Source organism: Saccostrea cucullata, unplaced genomic scaffold (genome assembly GCF_032062105.1).
Source record: "Saccostrea cucullata isolate Sc308-1 unplaced genomic scaffold, CSIRO_AGI_Scuc_v1 ctg10138, whole genome shotgun sequence".
NCBI classification, from domain to species: Eukaryota; Metazoa; Mollusca; class Bivalvia; order Ostreida; family Ostreidae; genus Saccostrea; species Saccostrea cuccullata.
This window is the reverse complement of record NW_026924479.1, coordinates 5,995-22,178: the sequence shown is the minus strand read 5'-3', so window position 1 is coordinate 22,178 and position 16,184 is coordinate 5,995. Positions and strand designations below refer to the sequence as shown.

The window sequence follows — 16,184 nt, the reverse complement described above, 5'->3', positions numbered from 1 at the left end:
TAATTGTCAACTGAACCAATCAGACACCGTTAAATATCTCAGAAATAGAAGAATTTTTCACCATGAAGAATCGATTATTCGCGAGAAATGAAAGTATTTGATTGGCTAAATAAGTAGGTTATGTTCTAATGGCGATTAAACGCACCCGGTGAATCGTAAACATCAAACAATAACAGGCTCTTGCCTTGTTTACAAAAACTGTGTAAATAACACGAGTGTGCTCGATTTGCTAAACTCTGTACACAACGGATTGTCGATACTTTTTAAGGAGTTTTGCTTTCTAACATTTCTACTCTGAAAAAAAATATTTTTCTCGATTTAAGTTTTAATATTTCTCAATAATACACAACAAGATTGCCACTTTTCCTAAGGATTAAGAATAAAGTTAAAATATGTGAAAGTGCAAGGATGTGTTAATCAAACCCGCCAAAAAATTTAAAGTTTTAATATCTTTTTAATGAATTAAGATTTTTAATTAATTTTTGTGTGAAATGCCATTAAAATATATAATTCGTGATATTATACAGAAAAAAATAACTTCAAATCTGTGTCCAAGTACCTTTAAACTTTTTTACCAGATTCTTCGACATGAAGTACCTACTAGTATTTATTATGTTCTTGCATGTCATAATTTTATTTAGCCTAATAGGTTTAATTGATTTATATAACATTTTACAAGGAATGTTTGGTTTATTGAAAAGGAGGGAGGTATTATTTTATTGGAGGGTACAAATCTCGTTGTGATTGTGACGTCACAGTACAGATGCAAAGATACGCTGTTGTTCGAGTTCAGAATCTTGCCAAATTGTACTATTTGCCATTGAAGCATACAGCCTTGAACAAGATGGAAAATAAGGTAATTTTCCTGCATTGATGCAGTCGCTGTATTTTCAAAGTCAGATTTTTCGTTTACAACTTAATTACAATAAAAAGTAAATTTTATATTTCATATCATATGATTACAAAATTCTTTGTTTTCATCTCATTTTGATTCTTACAATAGTACTCAGCAGTTTTTGTTATGGTAATTTGACTATTTTTTTTTAACACTTCGCGAAGACAATATCTATACGAATGGTCTTTCCACATTTTTTTATAGAATTTCCAAGGGCACAATTTGTGCTCCATCTGCAGATCTTTTTTTTCTCTCTTTCAATTTTGAAGCAGTTCATTCCATGGCATTGCATGATAAGGATTAAAGAACTAATTGCTCTGGATTTTGACATTCAGTGAAGTTTTATCATTTAGCGCTGATGATGTTCAAGCTCTTCTCACAACAGTAAACTCCGGCAAAAAACGTAAACAAACAGCGGGGTCTGCAAATTCTGTTTCATAACTATGTGTTAATTTTATTGAATAGAGAGTTGATGGCAAACTAACTTCATGACAAACACTGTTGCTCTCAATGAAGGGTACAAGTCATGTTCATGTACAGACATTTTTCTTTCGAAAATTACTCTTGAAATTATTAAATTAGTACTACTATCCCCAGCAGAGGCAATAAATTGTCTCTGTTACATGCACTTACATCCGCCATATGCTCCTTGGCATGATTGGGCATACGGAAAATGTGCATACATTTAAGTGTACAGATAATGTCTAAGAATTTAACTATATGAAAAATATGTCAACATGCGACCTAAAAGAAGTTAATATTACTGACAAGGTAATTGCATCGACCATGAAATTAGCGAAATGTACGTTGACTCTATACACGACTGACTGATGTTTTGTATCATCCACTTACAGTGTATTTGTCAATAACTTGTCTCGTTTTAAAAATTGTTCGAATGTAGAGTGTGTTTCTTCATATTAAATCAATTGTGAAAAATGCAAAATATATATGTACATGTCAACTCCACATGCAGGATATTTAAAATGGAATAATTTTACTTAATTTTTGATACTTGCGAATCGAATCAAATTGATTGTCAAGCTTAACTTATGAATAGCACAATGCTTCTACTTCTCACCAATATAGCGCAAAATAAAATATCCTTTCACATTTTGATAACATGAAAGTCCACGAAAAGAACTGAAAAAACCTCGTCAACTTTGATAAAATATGTCCATCAGGGTAAAACGCTTTCAGTATATTAGAAAGTAACAATAACAGGAAAATTGATAACTATAAGAATAATTATACTGTTGATTAACTGTGAATTAGACTTTAATTATGCTTTGCATACCTATACCGAAAATCTACCCAAAACGTCAAATATTTCTGACAAACATAATACCAGTGATTTTGAAAAAAAATCTTTTGAATTTTCCCGCTTCTTCGTATGACGCTCTTCTGTATTGAAAACCAAGAAGCGTATAAAACTGGTTCCCATTTTCTTATTGATCAAGAGGTCGTCGGAGATCGTCTGGAGAACAGAACTTGCAGAAATGAATGATGTAAGATTTTGTTTTTATTTTGATGTTAAAGTTGTTAGGGAGGGCGTTTATTTCAGTGTCGTGTTCTTTTTCTTTCGGCAATTAATGAAAAGGAAACAACAGAGGCCCAATGTTTCAATTTTACATTGACCAGTTCCAGGAAAGATGAAAAGTGAAATGTAATACCATGCCACCTACCTTATTTATCTGGTCCAGAGTTTACCTTCATGATGAAAATTTCACATTTTGTGTTTTTCTCATAAGTTGTAAAATGCATATATATCCTGGGATACATATAGTTTTCTGGAAGTAATCAGATCTTAATACATATACATTTGAGTGTGAGGTAAAACTTGATCGGTAGGCAAAAAAGGCACGAGTTCTTTCGTTTTCTTTTTCATTTCTCATAGTTTCTCATTCGATAGATAGTATGCCAATTCAGGTCATTTAGCTTTTTGAAATCTATTGGTGTGTATCAGGGATGGGGTCAATTACTTTAGAAAGTAATTAATTAAATTACAATTACTTTGACTTTTTCTTCAATTAAATTACCATTAAATTACAGACTTCCTAAGATATGTAATTAATTAAATTACAATTACTTCACAAAAGTAATTAATTAAATTACAAATTACATTTTCATTTTTTGAATTTTTTTATAATCATATGAATAAACAGAACAGGGATCATTCACTTGTATATAAGAGCAGCCTCTGCACAAACAATACAAGAAATAATATGCTAGTATGCATTCTGTATCTCTGACTTTTATTTACAAAACAGTAAAGAACTATTCAAGATCAGTTTGATCGATTGCCTCCACACAAAACCTACATGTACACAAATTGCATGGGTTATGATATTTGATTCACAGGTTTTTTTTTTAATAGAGTAGAATAAATCACAACTATAACCCCTCAAATTAAATATTTCTTTTAAAGGTAATCTTAACATCCTAAATTGCTACTTATGTTGAACATTTTCACTTAATATAATACTAGAACAAATCATATCTTTTTCAGATACAAAATTAATTCATAAAATTCTGTTTATATGTTAAAATAATTATCAAATTGAAAGTTTTTCTTTTCTAAAACTAGCGGAGCATTTTTAATTGAAATAATTATCCCCATGCATTGGCTTTGACATCATAATCATATACTAATTTATACATTGTACCTCATGTACCACTGATGTTGGTGTGCGTGAAATAACTGAACTTGAACTTGAATGAATACATTCTTAAGAGGGGTTGATTTGTTTTGATTGCAATTTACAGCTGTGATCTGGAGGGCAATTATCTCTTAATACCAAGAAGAGAGAACTTCATTAATGACACACACATTCCTTTCTTTTTTTTTTCTTGACACACACATTCTTACTCTAGGTTGATCAAACAAGTAAACAGAGATTGAAATTAATAAATTATCTGTGTTTCATAGCTGAATAGACCTAATGAAGAATGGTGGTGCAAAATTTAGATAAACATAAAACAAAAAAAAATCAATTTTTTTATAATGATTAGAAAGAAACTACATTATAATTATAAAATAATCTGTCTTCTGTATAATTGAAGGACTGAGGATATGTTTTGCAATAAAATAAAAAGACAGTATAATGGGGAGGTCTTGGTGACAATATACATGTATCATGCATGTGTATTATATTTATTAATTGAATGTAATTGAAAAAGTAATTGAAATTACATGGTATTTTTTCAGTGTAATTAATTAAATTACAATTACAAGTAATTGAAAAAATGTTCAATTACAAATTACATCCAATTACATCAAAAAATGTAATTAATTACTGTCAATTACAATTACTTTTTTCAATTACCCCTTCCCTGGTGTGTATAAAATTTTATATATCATATTATCATGATTATTACGCAGACTAGGACTAATAGTACAGTAGAGTTCAGTATAGTGATATAACGTTAGACTTAGTTTTGATTTCTTCTCATCTTTTATTTTAACTTGTTAAATCTACAGACACAGTCAGTGAATTTATTGCATGTGACCCGTGAATTGTATCCATGTTTATTTACCCACAAACTGGAATAAATAAATTTGCTTCAAGTTTTATTTAATGTTAACACTTGGGAGAAAATTGTGTCATTCGGTGCTTGATTATAAAACTTAATGAACAAGTGGTAACAGGACCCATTCTTATCATACTTACTACTACTGTACATTGTTAATGTTACTTCAGTGATTTAACATAACATTGCATAAGCCATATCAATATCCTTAGACAGATGTTCATTTGATTAGCTTATTTGTATCTTGTATAATCTTACAAATTTTAAATATATATAGAGAGAGAATATCAATGAAATTTTACCATTGAAGAGAAACTAAGGTTTAATATGTCAAGTGCCTCTGGCTGTGTACTTATTGCAGGACCACTTTTTAGGGAGGGGGTGTAGATTTCTGTTGATTAAATACAATGTAAATACATGTGGCCTAAAAAAAAATTAAGAATGGTCAGCAGAGTTAGCAGCTCAAGCTAAACGTAAACTGTACAAAAAATTCCACATGCAGTCGAGCAATATAGTGACATTATATAGCAAAACTCAGTTATAACGAAGTCGCTGGGACCTGTGAAATTAATTACTTCGCTATATCTGTTATTCGTTATAACCGTATAAGAAGTTCATTAAATTGATGTAGCTGGGGATTCAAGATGACTTCACTATATCCGTAAATTTGCAATATCCGTGTTCGTACTAAACGAGTTTTACTGTATCAGTACATCAGACATCTGGTGTAAGGTTAAAAAAGGGACAGACTTTTTTCTCATGTTTACAGGAAAGCAAATGTAACCCACTTATATTTTTAACACCTGACGTGGAATAGAGTTGTATATCTGAGGACAGGAAACATTGAAATAAATACATCTCTATCTTTAAAGCTGCTTAATTTCTAGGGAAATTATTGAACAATTAGCCATGAATTACTCAGCAATAAACATCAGTTCAGATTATTTCCTTGTAAGACTGAGTTTTAGCTGTTTGTACTTTTACTGTCTTGCATACAATGGTGAATATTTACTATTTATTATATGATTGAATATTATTCATATCTTTCTGATTGGCTGAGATCCAACTATGTGATATTGATAGAAATACTACGTTATATTTACCTGCACGTGACGTTCCAGGTCAATACAAGGATTTATTTTCTGTATGTTGATCTAAAAATAGATCAGGAAATTCGAAATTGTTTTGGAAAGCTATTTAAACGACTATGACTTTTTTTCATGTGAACAAAACATAAGCGAATATACATATTTTTGGGTGAGGGTGGTTAGAGGGGATGCATTGACCCCCTTCAACACTTTTACTGAACAACAATTTTTACTTTTTTTCGGCTGTCAGTTTTCCCTGATAATACACCTTCCTTTCAAAATCTAACCTAAAAAATAAATAAATATACCAAAAAAGACTGACATTATACATTTTTTCATGGCAACTAAAATAGATTAAAAAAAAAACATTTCAAATTGATACGACTGGTAAGGTTTATTTACGTTTTAATTCTGCTTCTCTCTTGTATTTAGCTAAGACTTAATTAAATGCAGACAAGTAATGAGCTGTATCATTTTATCAGTGAATCATATAATAAAACAGTTTATATTGCTGTTTTTTTTTTCGCCAATACAATGATTTAGCCATCTTCGAAGTACAATATTCACCTCACCCGAATTGCTTAACATTAGCCAAACAAAACTTGATTTGACTTTCTATATAGGATACATGCACATGTAGTGTTTGTCAGCCTAAGTTAATTAATCATGAGCCTCATTTTGATTTCAGATACCAGAGCTCAAGTTACCCCATGTGAAGATAGCCCATCCTGATCATGTCACAGAAGTGATTCAGAATATGATCAAAGATGGCCATGACAAGTTACAGGTATGTTTTATCCTTCATTGGGTTTTACTGATCATTTATTTTTAGTCTTGTTTGACATTGTTAAGCCATATTGTAACTTAAGACTGTTACAGTGAAAAAGAAGGGAGAATGTGAAGGTCCATTTTTACGACTCTCTGCAGTATTTAAGATTATAAAGTAAATTGCTTTATTGTATCAGGTGACAGCTGATTTTGATTTCACTTTGACGAAATTCAAAGAAAATGGCACACAGTGTGCTGGCACTCATAGTAAGTAGAAATTATCTCCCCTTGCACAGCCCAGATGTATATGTGCATTCCGAAGAGTTTGTTGTTTCATACCTCAGTCAGAATAATGAAACAAATACAAAGCATTTACTGATAATTACCAAAAGTACAACTGATTCCAATAGTAATACAGACTCCACACAAGTTATTTGTTTCCCTGAGTGTATGAAGCAAACAAACTACAGACACAGGTGCTAGGGTAAAACGTACACTAACCATACAGTTCATTAACATGTGACAGTACTGAGTTTTTGTGATGCAGGTACATGTAGAATTTTGTAACATTTCATCCAAGACTATATGACATTTCATTACCAGAGACTTATGGCATAAATTCTTCATTTCATGAAAGGAAGCTTTTTTTAACCAATGTGTTGACAAAAAAGTTTTACAAGTGATACAAATTTATTAGACTAAGCTTGTTGACTTTGTAAGAAGTCGGATGAAACATTCTACACCAAGCATCACATACCTACAGTACTGTCCTAAAGACACCTCACTAGTTTAGTTTTTGTGTTGTTTATGTCCAGTTTCATGTTTTTTCCTTGTTTTCAGGTGGTAGCCGATTTTGATAGAACTCTGTCCAAATACACACATCGAGGACAAATCTGCTCGACATGTCATAGTATGTGAAACCTCACAGGGTGATGTGATTTATACAAACATTCTCCCCCCATTGTAGACCCCTACTGACTGGGGGAAGGTGTATAAATTAGGTCTGACTGTGAGGATAGTGTGCTTCTCTTTTATAAGATAAAAGTTTGAGATATGATAGAAATCCGTTGATTTTTATGTATTTAAATGAATTCATTCAAACTAGCAGTCCATAATCATATACACTACTGTATACAGGGTTATTTTCGCCCTATGTTATTTTTGCCCTTTCACACTTACAATTTTGCTCCATTCTTAATTTGCCAAGTCATGGTTATTTTTAAGAAAATGTACTGTATTCTAGGGCTGTATCAATATATCGATATATCAATACGTATCGATATTCAAGAAAAATGTATCAAAAAATTACTTCCAATACGTATCGGACAAGCAATTTTTCTTCTAATTCTGCTAAAAAAATGGGAATTTTAATCAGCAAAGATTATATTTCACTTTTTTAAATTAAAACTGGTCAATAATTATAGATTTATAAAAGAAATTACAATTTTTATAGTTATTATGAAATACATAACAATTTTATTTTAACATGTTGATTTTACAGTCGTCAAAAGTTTCGATTGGAAGTGCTTTATTTACTGACTGTGGGATAAGAACTTTGAAATGGGCAATAAAGCACTAAATTTTTTATGGAATCCATGCATTAAATGACTATCAAGCCCTTTTTGATGGACTTGTTTAAGAATCCAATATATCGCATATCGCTTTAAAAAATATTGTATCGTATTGTATGGAAATTTATTGCTCAATACACAGCCCTACTGTATTCTTTGAATTCGCCCCATTTTAAATTTTTCCAAATGAAGCTAGGGTGAAAGACATGAAAATAAAACGGGGGCAAAAATTTCCCTCTATACAGTACTATGTAATCCCATGTTCATTATGATCTATTAATCCAGTATTAATGTACATATATACATGCACCATTCCACTGTTTCTTATAAAGTGGGTGACATTTTAAACAATAATATAGCAAAATTTGCAGAGTTAAAGTCATGTTTCTTAAATAGTGCATGGTGTTTTGTGATCATTTAATTGTTGTATGATTTTGTACTAACTCCCAGGTCAATTTCAATAGGAACAGGGGAAAATGGGATGTACATGTATCTTGTATTTATTGTTAAGTTTTGTCAAAAATGTTTTAAATGAAGATATTAAAAAAAGATGATTTATTCAAAGATTGGATTTAATATTTCAAAATTTAGCATTCACAGTAACCCTGTTTTTCTAAAAAAAAATGTCTTTTCATATCACAGGATACTAAAATTCTTGATAAGAGAGCTAGTACAGACTTGTCGAAATCCGTCGCTCCTGTCAGCAAGGCCGGTAAAAATTTGTCTGGACCGATAGCATTTAAGAAAACGTCGGTCCAGATGACCGTTTGAAAAAAATGAGCGTAATGCAAATTTAATAAAGATCAGGATCGGGATGCATAGTTCAAGGTCAGAAACACAGAAAAAAATGGCCGCGTACGCAGCATGTTGACGCTATCTAAGTAAATTTGTTATAGCGAAGTCATAAAACTTGTCATTTATGTCTATGTTAAAGACTCTCTATCCCAAGAAAGGAAACTTGTTAGATTGAAGGCTATTGAAAATAATAAAGGACATTTTGGTGCTGTTATTCATATGATTTTACCGGCATCAAAATAACGTACAAGTATCTGGTCTGACAAAAGTTTGACTGGTCCGACAAAACATTCGACCGTGTCAGACGAAATGTCTGACAGCAATTAAAAAATTTCGACAAGTCTGCTAGTATATTGTTTTAATTTTATTACAATGTAGTATAATTTCTGGTGCTGAGAAACTGTAGTTAATATTTTAGTTTTATAAATACTCTAGTTTCAAACCCAAGGATAAAATTTTCAGTAAAATTAAGTTGTAAGCAACCATATAAAATGTATTTGGTATCCAGGTACCATACTTTTAAAATAAAGTCATTCAAACTTATCAATTTTTTTTCTTCATATTCATTAAAAATAGAAAAATAAAAATTTGTAGACTACTTTAATGATGTAGATATGTAACTGATTTAACCAGCCATCTAATTGTATTTTCAGATGTTCTAGAAGAGGGACATGTTTTGCCAGATTTCTATAAAGAAGAGGTCAGTATGTACTAACTCAATAGAACGTACCTCAGATAATGGGGCGACTGTCTTAAGTCTTGAAAAACAAGTCACTGGGACAGTCAAGCAGTAAATATATTATTTACAATCTAAATTCAATGATACTGAATTTGATGAGTGGAATCATACTGACGATGACTGATCCTTTGTCAATTTAATTTCCTCATCTAAAACTTCATTTCATACGTACAGTAAAAACTATTGGAGCATGTTAATAATAACTTGATATTTTCCTAGATTCAGTATACACTAGACAAAATTGCTAACGCACCACTTACTATTTCTTTGTTTGTTTTAAATTTGAACGCAAGAAAATCGTATTAGTATATTATTTTAATAGTTTATTATAATACAGAAAATAAAACATGATTTGATGCAAAGTTATTGAACAGTTGCGCTGAGCACAGTTTATGAAACATTAGTACCCCCAATTATGAGATTCACACTTCAATATCTGGTATGGCCTCCATTTGCTCGGATAACAGCTAGGCATCTTTGCCTCATTGAATTAATGTAATTATGTAAAAATCTTTGTGGCACATTGTTCCACTCATTCAAAATGTCCCTTTGTAGTTCTGCAAGATTTCGTTGAGCAGGAAGTCGTCGAATTCGCCTATCCACCTCGTCCCACAAATTCTCAATTGGGTTAAGATCTGGACAACACGGCGGCCATTCTAAAACCCTGATGTTGTTCCTCTGCAGCATTTCTCTCGTCGTCCTTGCAGTGTGACACGGAGCATTGTCCTGCATAAAGATCATCCCGCGATTTGCTCGCAAATGTGGTATTAGGCAAGGACGGATGATGAGATCCTGATATCTCTGAGCATTCAAATTTTGATTCACGATTATGGCCTGAGTCTTTGTATGTAAAGAAATCCCCGCCCAGATCATTACAGACCCTCCTCCAAACTGCCCCTTCTCTTTCACACAAGGTGCACTGTACCTTTCACCTCTCCTGCGATAGACTCAATCTTCCATCTGAACGCCGTAAATTGAACCTTGTCTCGTCGGTAAATAAGACATTTGCCCAGTCAGCACGAGTAAATCTCAAATGTCGTCTTGCCCACTGCAGTCGGATCTGTCGGTGTCTTTGAGTCAATACAACACCAACAAATGGCCGTCTTGCCCGCAAACCAACCTCTTTAAGCCGATTTCGCACTGTTTGCGCACTGATGTTGCGTTGATGGTTACCAATGATCATCGTTGATGTTGCAACAGCTGTGGTGCCTCTGTCTCTCAGGTGAGATAATGCGATGTGTCTGTCTTGTCCCCTAGTAGTTACCCGGCGCTTTGGAATTCTTGCTCGGTCCCCCACACTTCCGGTTTGCACGAATTTCCGGTACAACCTTGCAATTGATGTGTGGTGCCTATTTAACACTGTGGCTACCTAGAAAGATATTTTTGTCATTAAATAAGCTTGCTGCATCATGTTGTAGCCAATATCATCGGCAATCGTTAAATTATTTAGGTTTTAACTTACTTCTCTAAAGGAACACCCTGCAGAGACCATACCAACTGCCCTGCCATGCTCTTCTGTGGTCAAACGCCGCATACCCCGTCAGTTTTTTTGTGAGTTTTTATGATTGCATGCAACAATAATAAGAACACAAAAAAGAAAGTAACGATTTATTCTTCCAAAAAGCGTGAGCACGATTTTTAAGCATTTCTAAAGACCAGCTACGCTTCAGTTAACATTGCATCCATTTATCCGTTTGGGCATTTAAATGTCTATTTAAAAACTAAGGCCACCTATTTAAACATAAAATACATCTAAAACAAGTTTTCGGAGTATAATTTTTTAATTTTTTTAGGTGGTGCGTTAGCAATTTTGTCCAGTGTATATTGTTTTCTATGTGGAAACATCATTTCCATGTCTCTCCATTTTAGTCCAGATCACTGACTGCTCACTATAGTAATCTGTTTCTCATTATAGGCAAGGGCATTAAGGGATCACTATTTTCCTATTGAGACCAACCCTCAACTAACTATGGAAGAAAAAATTCCAATTATGGTGGAATGGTGAGTAATGTGTGAGACCTAGTACATAGATGTGACATGAAAGATTTTCCTAGAACTCTCTTAACAGTATACACTGTATTGTGTAATATCGCTGTTGCTAAAACTGAAATTATTTTATCTTTGTTAATCTACAGGTGGACAAAAGCCCATGATTTGTTGGCAAAGTGTAACATAAATAAAGATGATGTTAGACAAATGGTGGAAAATTCAACTGCCAAACTGAGGTAACATATCAGTAGACAAGTGGTAGAAAATCTGTCAGGCTGAAAAAAAACCATAAACATGATGAACATTAGACAAATGGTAGAAAATTCAACTGCCAAACTAAGGTAACATATCAGTAGACAAGTGGTAGAAAATTCAACTGTCAGGCTAAGGTAACACATACAGTAGACAAGTGGAGAAAATTCAACTGTCAGTCTAAGGTAACATATAGAGTAGACAAGTGGTAGAAAATTCAACTGTCAGGCTAAGGTAACACATACAGTAGACAAGTGGAGAAAATTCAACTGTCAGTCAAAGGTAACATATAGAGTAGACAAGTGGTAGAAAATTCAACAGCCAGGCTAAGGTAATATTTACAGTAGATAAATGATAGAAAATTCAACTGTCATGCTAAGGTAATATTTACAGTAGACAAAAAATAGAAAATTCAACTTTCAGGCTGAGGTTACGACTAGGCAGTAGACTGTAATCTAGAGTTTATTGTGAGAAATGGTTGTAAAGTATTTAAAAAGTCAAACATTTTGATGCTATTGCCTTTGATCTGTACATTTTATTTTTTCTGTCAGGAATGGCTGTACAATTTTTTTAACCAATGTTTTATTTTCCTAATAGGGATGGTTGTACATGGTTTTTTGACCAGTTACATGCCAATGAGATCCCTCTCCTTATCTTCTCTGCGGGGATCGGTGATGTCATCATTGAGGTCATCAAACACCAGGCAACCCTCCATGACAACATGAAGGTCGTCTCTAATTATCTGGAATACGATGCTCAGGTCAGTAGCAAGTAACATTTTATTGCTCTAATGAATCTTCCTGTTTTTATACTTTATTTGTACATGTAGTATGTAAAATCATTCCGTCAATAAAATATAATTAATGGTAATAAAACAAGCCTTTGTAATAAAATTTTTTAAAAGGAAATTTCAGTTCTCTGTATAATCATTTTTTGCTCAAACATAATTTTATTCAAATCATTTTTTTCCATTTTATACAGATGTAAAAATAGATCATGACCTCTGAATTCTATTTTTTTTTTCAGGGTCAAATGACAGGTTTCCAGGATGATCTAATTCATGTGTTTAATAAGAACGAGGGGGCGATACACGACTCCGATTATTTCCAGAATTTAGAACATCGTAATAACATCGTCCTAATCGGGGATTCCATTGGAGATCTTCACATGGCTGATGGAGCTGTAGGGGTCAAAAATAAACTCACTGTAGGATTTCTTAATGTAAAGGTAGGTTATAGAAGGGGTATTAAAAATGTATTATATAAATATTGCATGTAGTTGAGTGTAACATTGGTAGTTGAGTGTAACATTGAAAATTTTCACCCCAAGAAGACCATTGTGTGCCTTGGTTGAAAATGGTTTTCGAGGGGTGAAAATTTTCAATGTTACACTCAGCTACATGCAGTATTTATTATATTATACTGAATGTTTTACGAATACATGTAACAGTGAACCATGCATGCATAAATTCTGGGCAGTCGCTATTTTTTGGAATATCACCCGTCATCAATCAATATTGACTGTTGCTACGCTGGACGGCGTGGCTTCATTATTCAGCTGGTAATAGTGTTTTTTAACAAATGTGTCTTGACCAATCAGATTCAAATAATATACAGCCTACTCCGGATATATTGAAATTCAGGGGACCATGCAAATTATTTCAATATATCCGTAATTCAATATAAGGGAAATCGTGAAGCCGCCATTTTTACAAGTTCAATCCCGATCTAAAATAAAGAACAAATCCGAACAATTAAATTAATTTTGTCATCGTTTATCTATAACAGTGAACAGATTACATAGAATATGAGTCCTTGCAAGTTTAAATATTTTTTTTATTTCTGTTTCATTGAAAAGACACTCTTCAACCTCATTATTATTCCCCGATCGCATTTATTTACGTTTCGGAGAAAATTCACCGGACTTAAACAGTTGAGTACTGCTGAAGGCTGCTTGTATTTCATCGCAAGTGTACTCGGGTTAATCCCTTAGTTATTTCGAATTTTGGCATATCAATAGGCATTAACAGTACGTATTTAATTTCAAAGTTATGTTTTTTCCTAGATCAGTGGGGATTACTAATATTACATTTTGCTGTTTACTTTCGATATGTCCGTATTATATACATGGACGCAAAGAATTTAACAGTAAAGAATTTTATAAGGCATAATTAGTCACCAATAACGACAGCCGACAGGGAGTATTCAATATAACCGTTATGAAAACAACTCATTATCACCTGTGGGGACCGATCAGTGCCTTCAATATAACCGACATTTCAATATATCCGATTTCAATATAACCGTTATTTTAATGCAAAGAATATGAGAGGCAAAAACTGGGGATTTATTTCGAATTCAAAATAAGCGGAATTTCAAAATAAGCGAGTTCAATATAAGTGGAGTAAGCTGTACATACATGAAAGTATAATATAAGGTGTATTTAAGATGTTGGATAGTTAAATATTTTTTTTATGTTTTACAAAACTATTCAAAACTATCAGCAGTTCAGCTCAGTAGATAATTTTTTCCCACTCTTTAAATTTTAGGGGGGGGGTTTAAGCATGATAATTTTAAAGAAGAAAAGTATAGATTTAACTTGTATTTTGTTTCATGTCATTTGCCAGGTTGAAGAGAGTCTGGAGTTGTACATGAGGAGATATGATATCGTGATATTGGAGGATGAGACTTTAGACGTAGTGAACGCGATTCTAAGGAAGGTGCTACAGAGTAAAAATTAGACCTCACTCACAGCAGGATCTGTCTCCTTATCAACATTAGTGCAAATTAAGTCTTTCAATGCAATGTTAATATGGAAGTAGAAGTGTTCAGCTTATATGGAATGAATGGTAGACTGATTTGTCCCCCTTTGATCTGAATCATAAATGGTATATTGAATGAAGCATGCAATGTATGCTATATATATAAGAGTGCGATAGGTTAGTGTCATTTTACGAGGGTGGGGGCTTAATCCATTTCTTTTATTTAATATGTATGTTTCAGTTGTGAATACAGACTTATATGCAATTCTATAGACTAGTTGTGTTAAGGAAGTTTTGGTATTTCTTAAAACCAATACTTTTGTAAACAATTTTTATTTACAAGTAAGGCTATCTAAATTTAATTCCTTGGTTCTCAGGCCAATTTCCTCCAAAACAGATGCGGGAGGGCGGCATTTTATTTTTCATTTTATTGGCAATAAAGTAGATGAGGGAGGTATTTTTTTTAATTTTGATTTCCGATTTCTTTTAACATAAAGATAATTTTTTTAATCACAGATATACTTTCAATTTCTGGTCAAAATTTCTGCTTTATCCATTGCTTAACAGCGTGTAAACATCGTAGGTAAAGTCCTTGAATGTATTTTCAAACGAAGTAGCCAAAATCTCATTGTAAATGGTTACCGGAAGTGATATTTGAATACTAAACTACGAAACAAATGAGGTCGGAATTTTCTTTCCCGGATTGGTCTCCGCATTACTAACTTTTTATTTTATCAAAAATACAATAAAATCGGCAATGCGGCTACCTCAAAACGAATGCGTGCGGGCCTGAGAACCAAGGTTTCAATTTTATATGGCCTAATATTGGTATTTTTTGTTGAAGGGGGGGGGTTAGAGTGCATTTAACAATGCGGCTATGGTCATTATTTGTCAGTAATGACTGAATGTCTTTTCTCAGAGTCTATGTACATTTTTTTTTACATAATCAGTGGTACATTTACAAGTTAAACTTTATTTTTTCATAGTGTATGTTCAGTATTTATTTACTGCTATTAGAAGAAATCGCTATTACATGTACATCATGGCAGCTCTGGTTCTGCTATTGTCAGGTGATTCTGAATGGCAACACACATCTTTCTTCTTTGTTACTTCTGACTGCTGTTGTGTACAATTGTATGTAGTTAACTTTTCTTATAACAAAAGTAAAGAAAAGTTCTCCACTCTTTGTAACTAACTCTTTTTCCCCTTTTTTATTTCTTTGACCATTTTAAATTAATATGTGTATATTGATGTAATTCTTAAAAATACTTTTTGATATTTTTTTTTTCACTTGTTATAGGAAAATCTTCCTGTAGAAAACTATGTAAAATATTTTTAACTTTAATAAGGTTACTATAGAAACATTAATTTAAGCTAATTATAGGTATGATTTGTTTTGTAGTTCAGCTGGATTTCAATCTTTAACACAGATACAAAGTTCAGTCGTTATGTGATTGTCTTTGTTTTTTGCTGTACTTTTTTTGGTAGTGAAAATATTTGGCATATCATTTATGCATCACTTTTTAAGTTTATACTTTTGAATGCTATCTAAATCTTTTATCTGTTTAAAAGGAGAAACCCTTGAAAGATGTGAAATCATAATTTACATATTTTTTACCTTTTTAGGTCACCTGAGTCACTCAGGTGACCTATTGCTATCTGTTTTCGTCCGTCGTCGTCCGTCGTTCGTCGTACGTCGTTCGTCGTTCGTCGTCAATCGGTCGTAAACTTTTGAACATTTTTAGCTTCTTCTCTGCAACCACTGAACCAATTTCAACCAAATTTAGCACAAAGCATC

General features: G+C 32.6%; 1 protein-coding gene across 2 annotated transcripts; it reads left to right on the top strand.

Annotated features, from left to right (window-relative positions):
* Positions 1-794: 794 nt before the first annotated feature.
* Positions 795-14,686, top strand: LOC134266525 (7-methylguanosine phosphate-specific 5'-nucleotidase A-like). 2 transcript variants are annotated; one of them, XM_062748748.1, is made up of 9 exons: positions 795-856; positions 6,200-6,298; positions 7,120-7,189; positions 9,299-9,345; positions 11,300-11,385; positions 11,520-11,609; positions 12,223-12,385; positions 12,652-12,852; positions 14,252-14,686. In XM_062748748.1, the coding sequence occupies exons 1-9, from the start codon at positions 845-847 to the stop codon at positions 14,363-14,365; spliced, it is 882 nt and encodes a 293-aa protein (XP_062604732.1). In that variant the 5' UTR covers positions 795-844; the 3' UTR covers positions 14,366-14,686. The 2 variants fall into 2 exon arrangements, with proteins under 2 accessions (XP_062604732.1, XP_062604733.1); XM_062748749.1 differs by lacking the exon at positions 7,120-7,189 and adding an exon at positions 6,477-6,546.
* Positions 14,687-16,184: the final 1,498 nt, after the last annotated feature.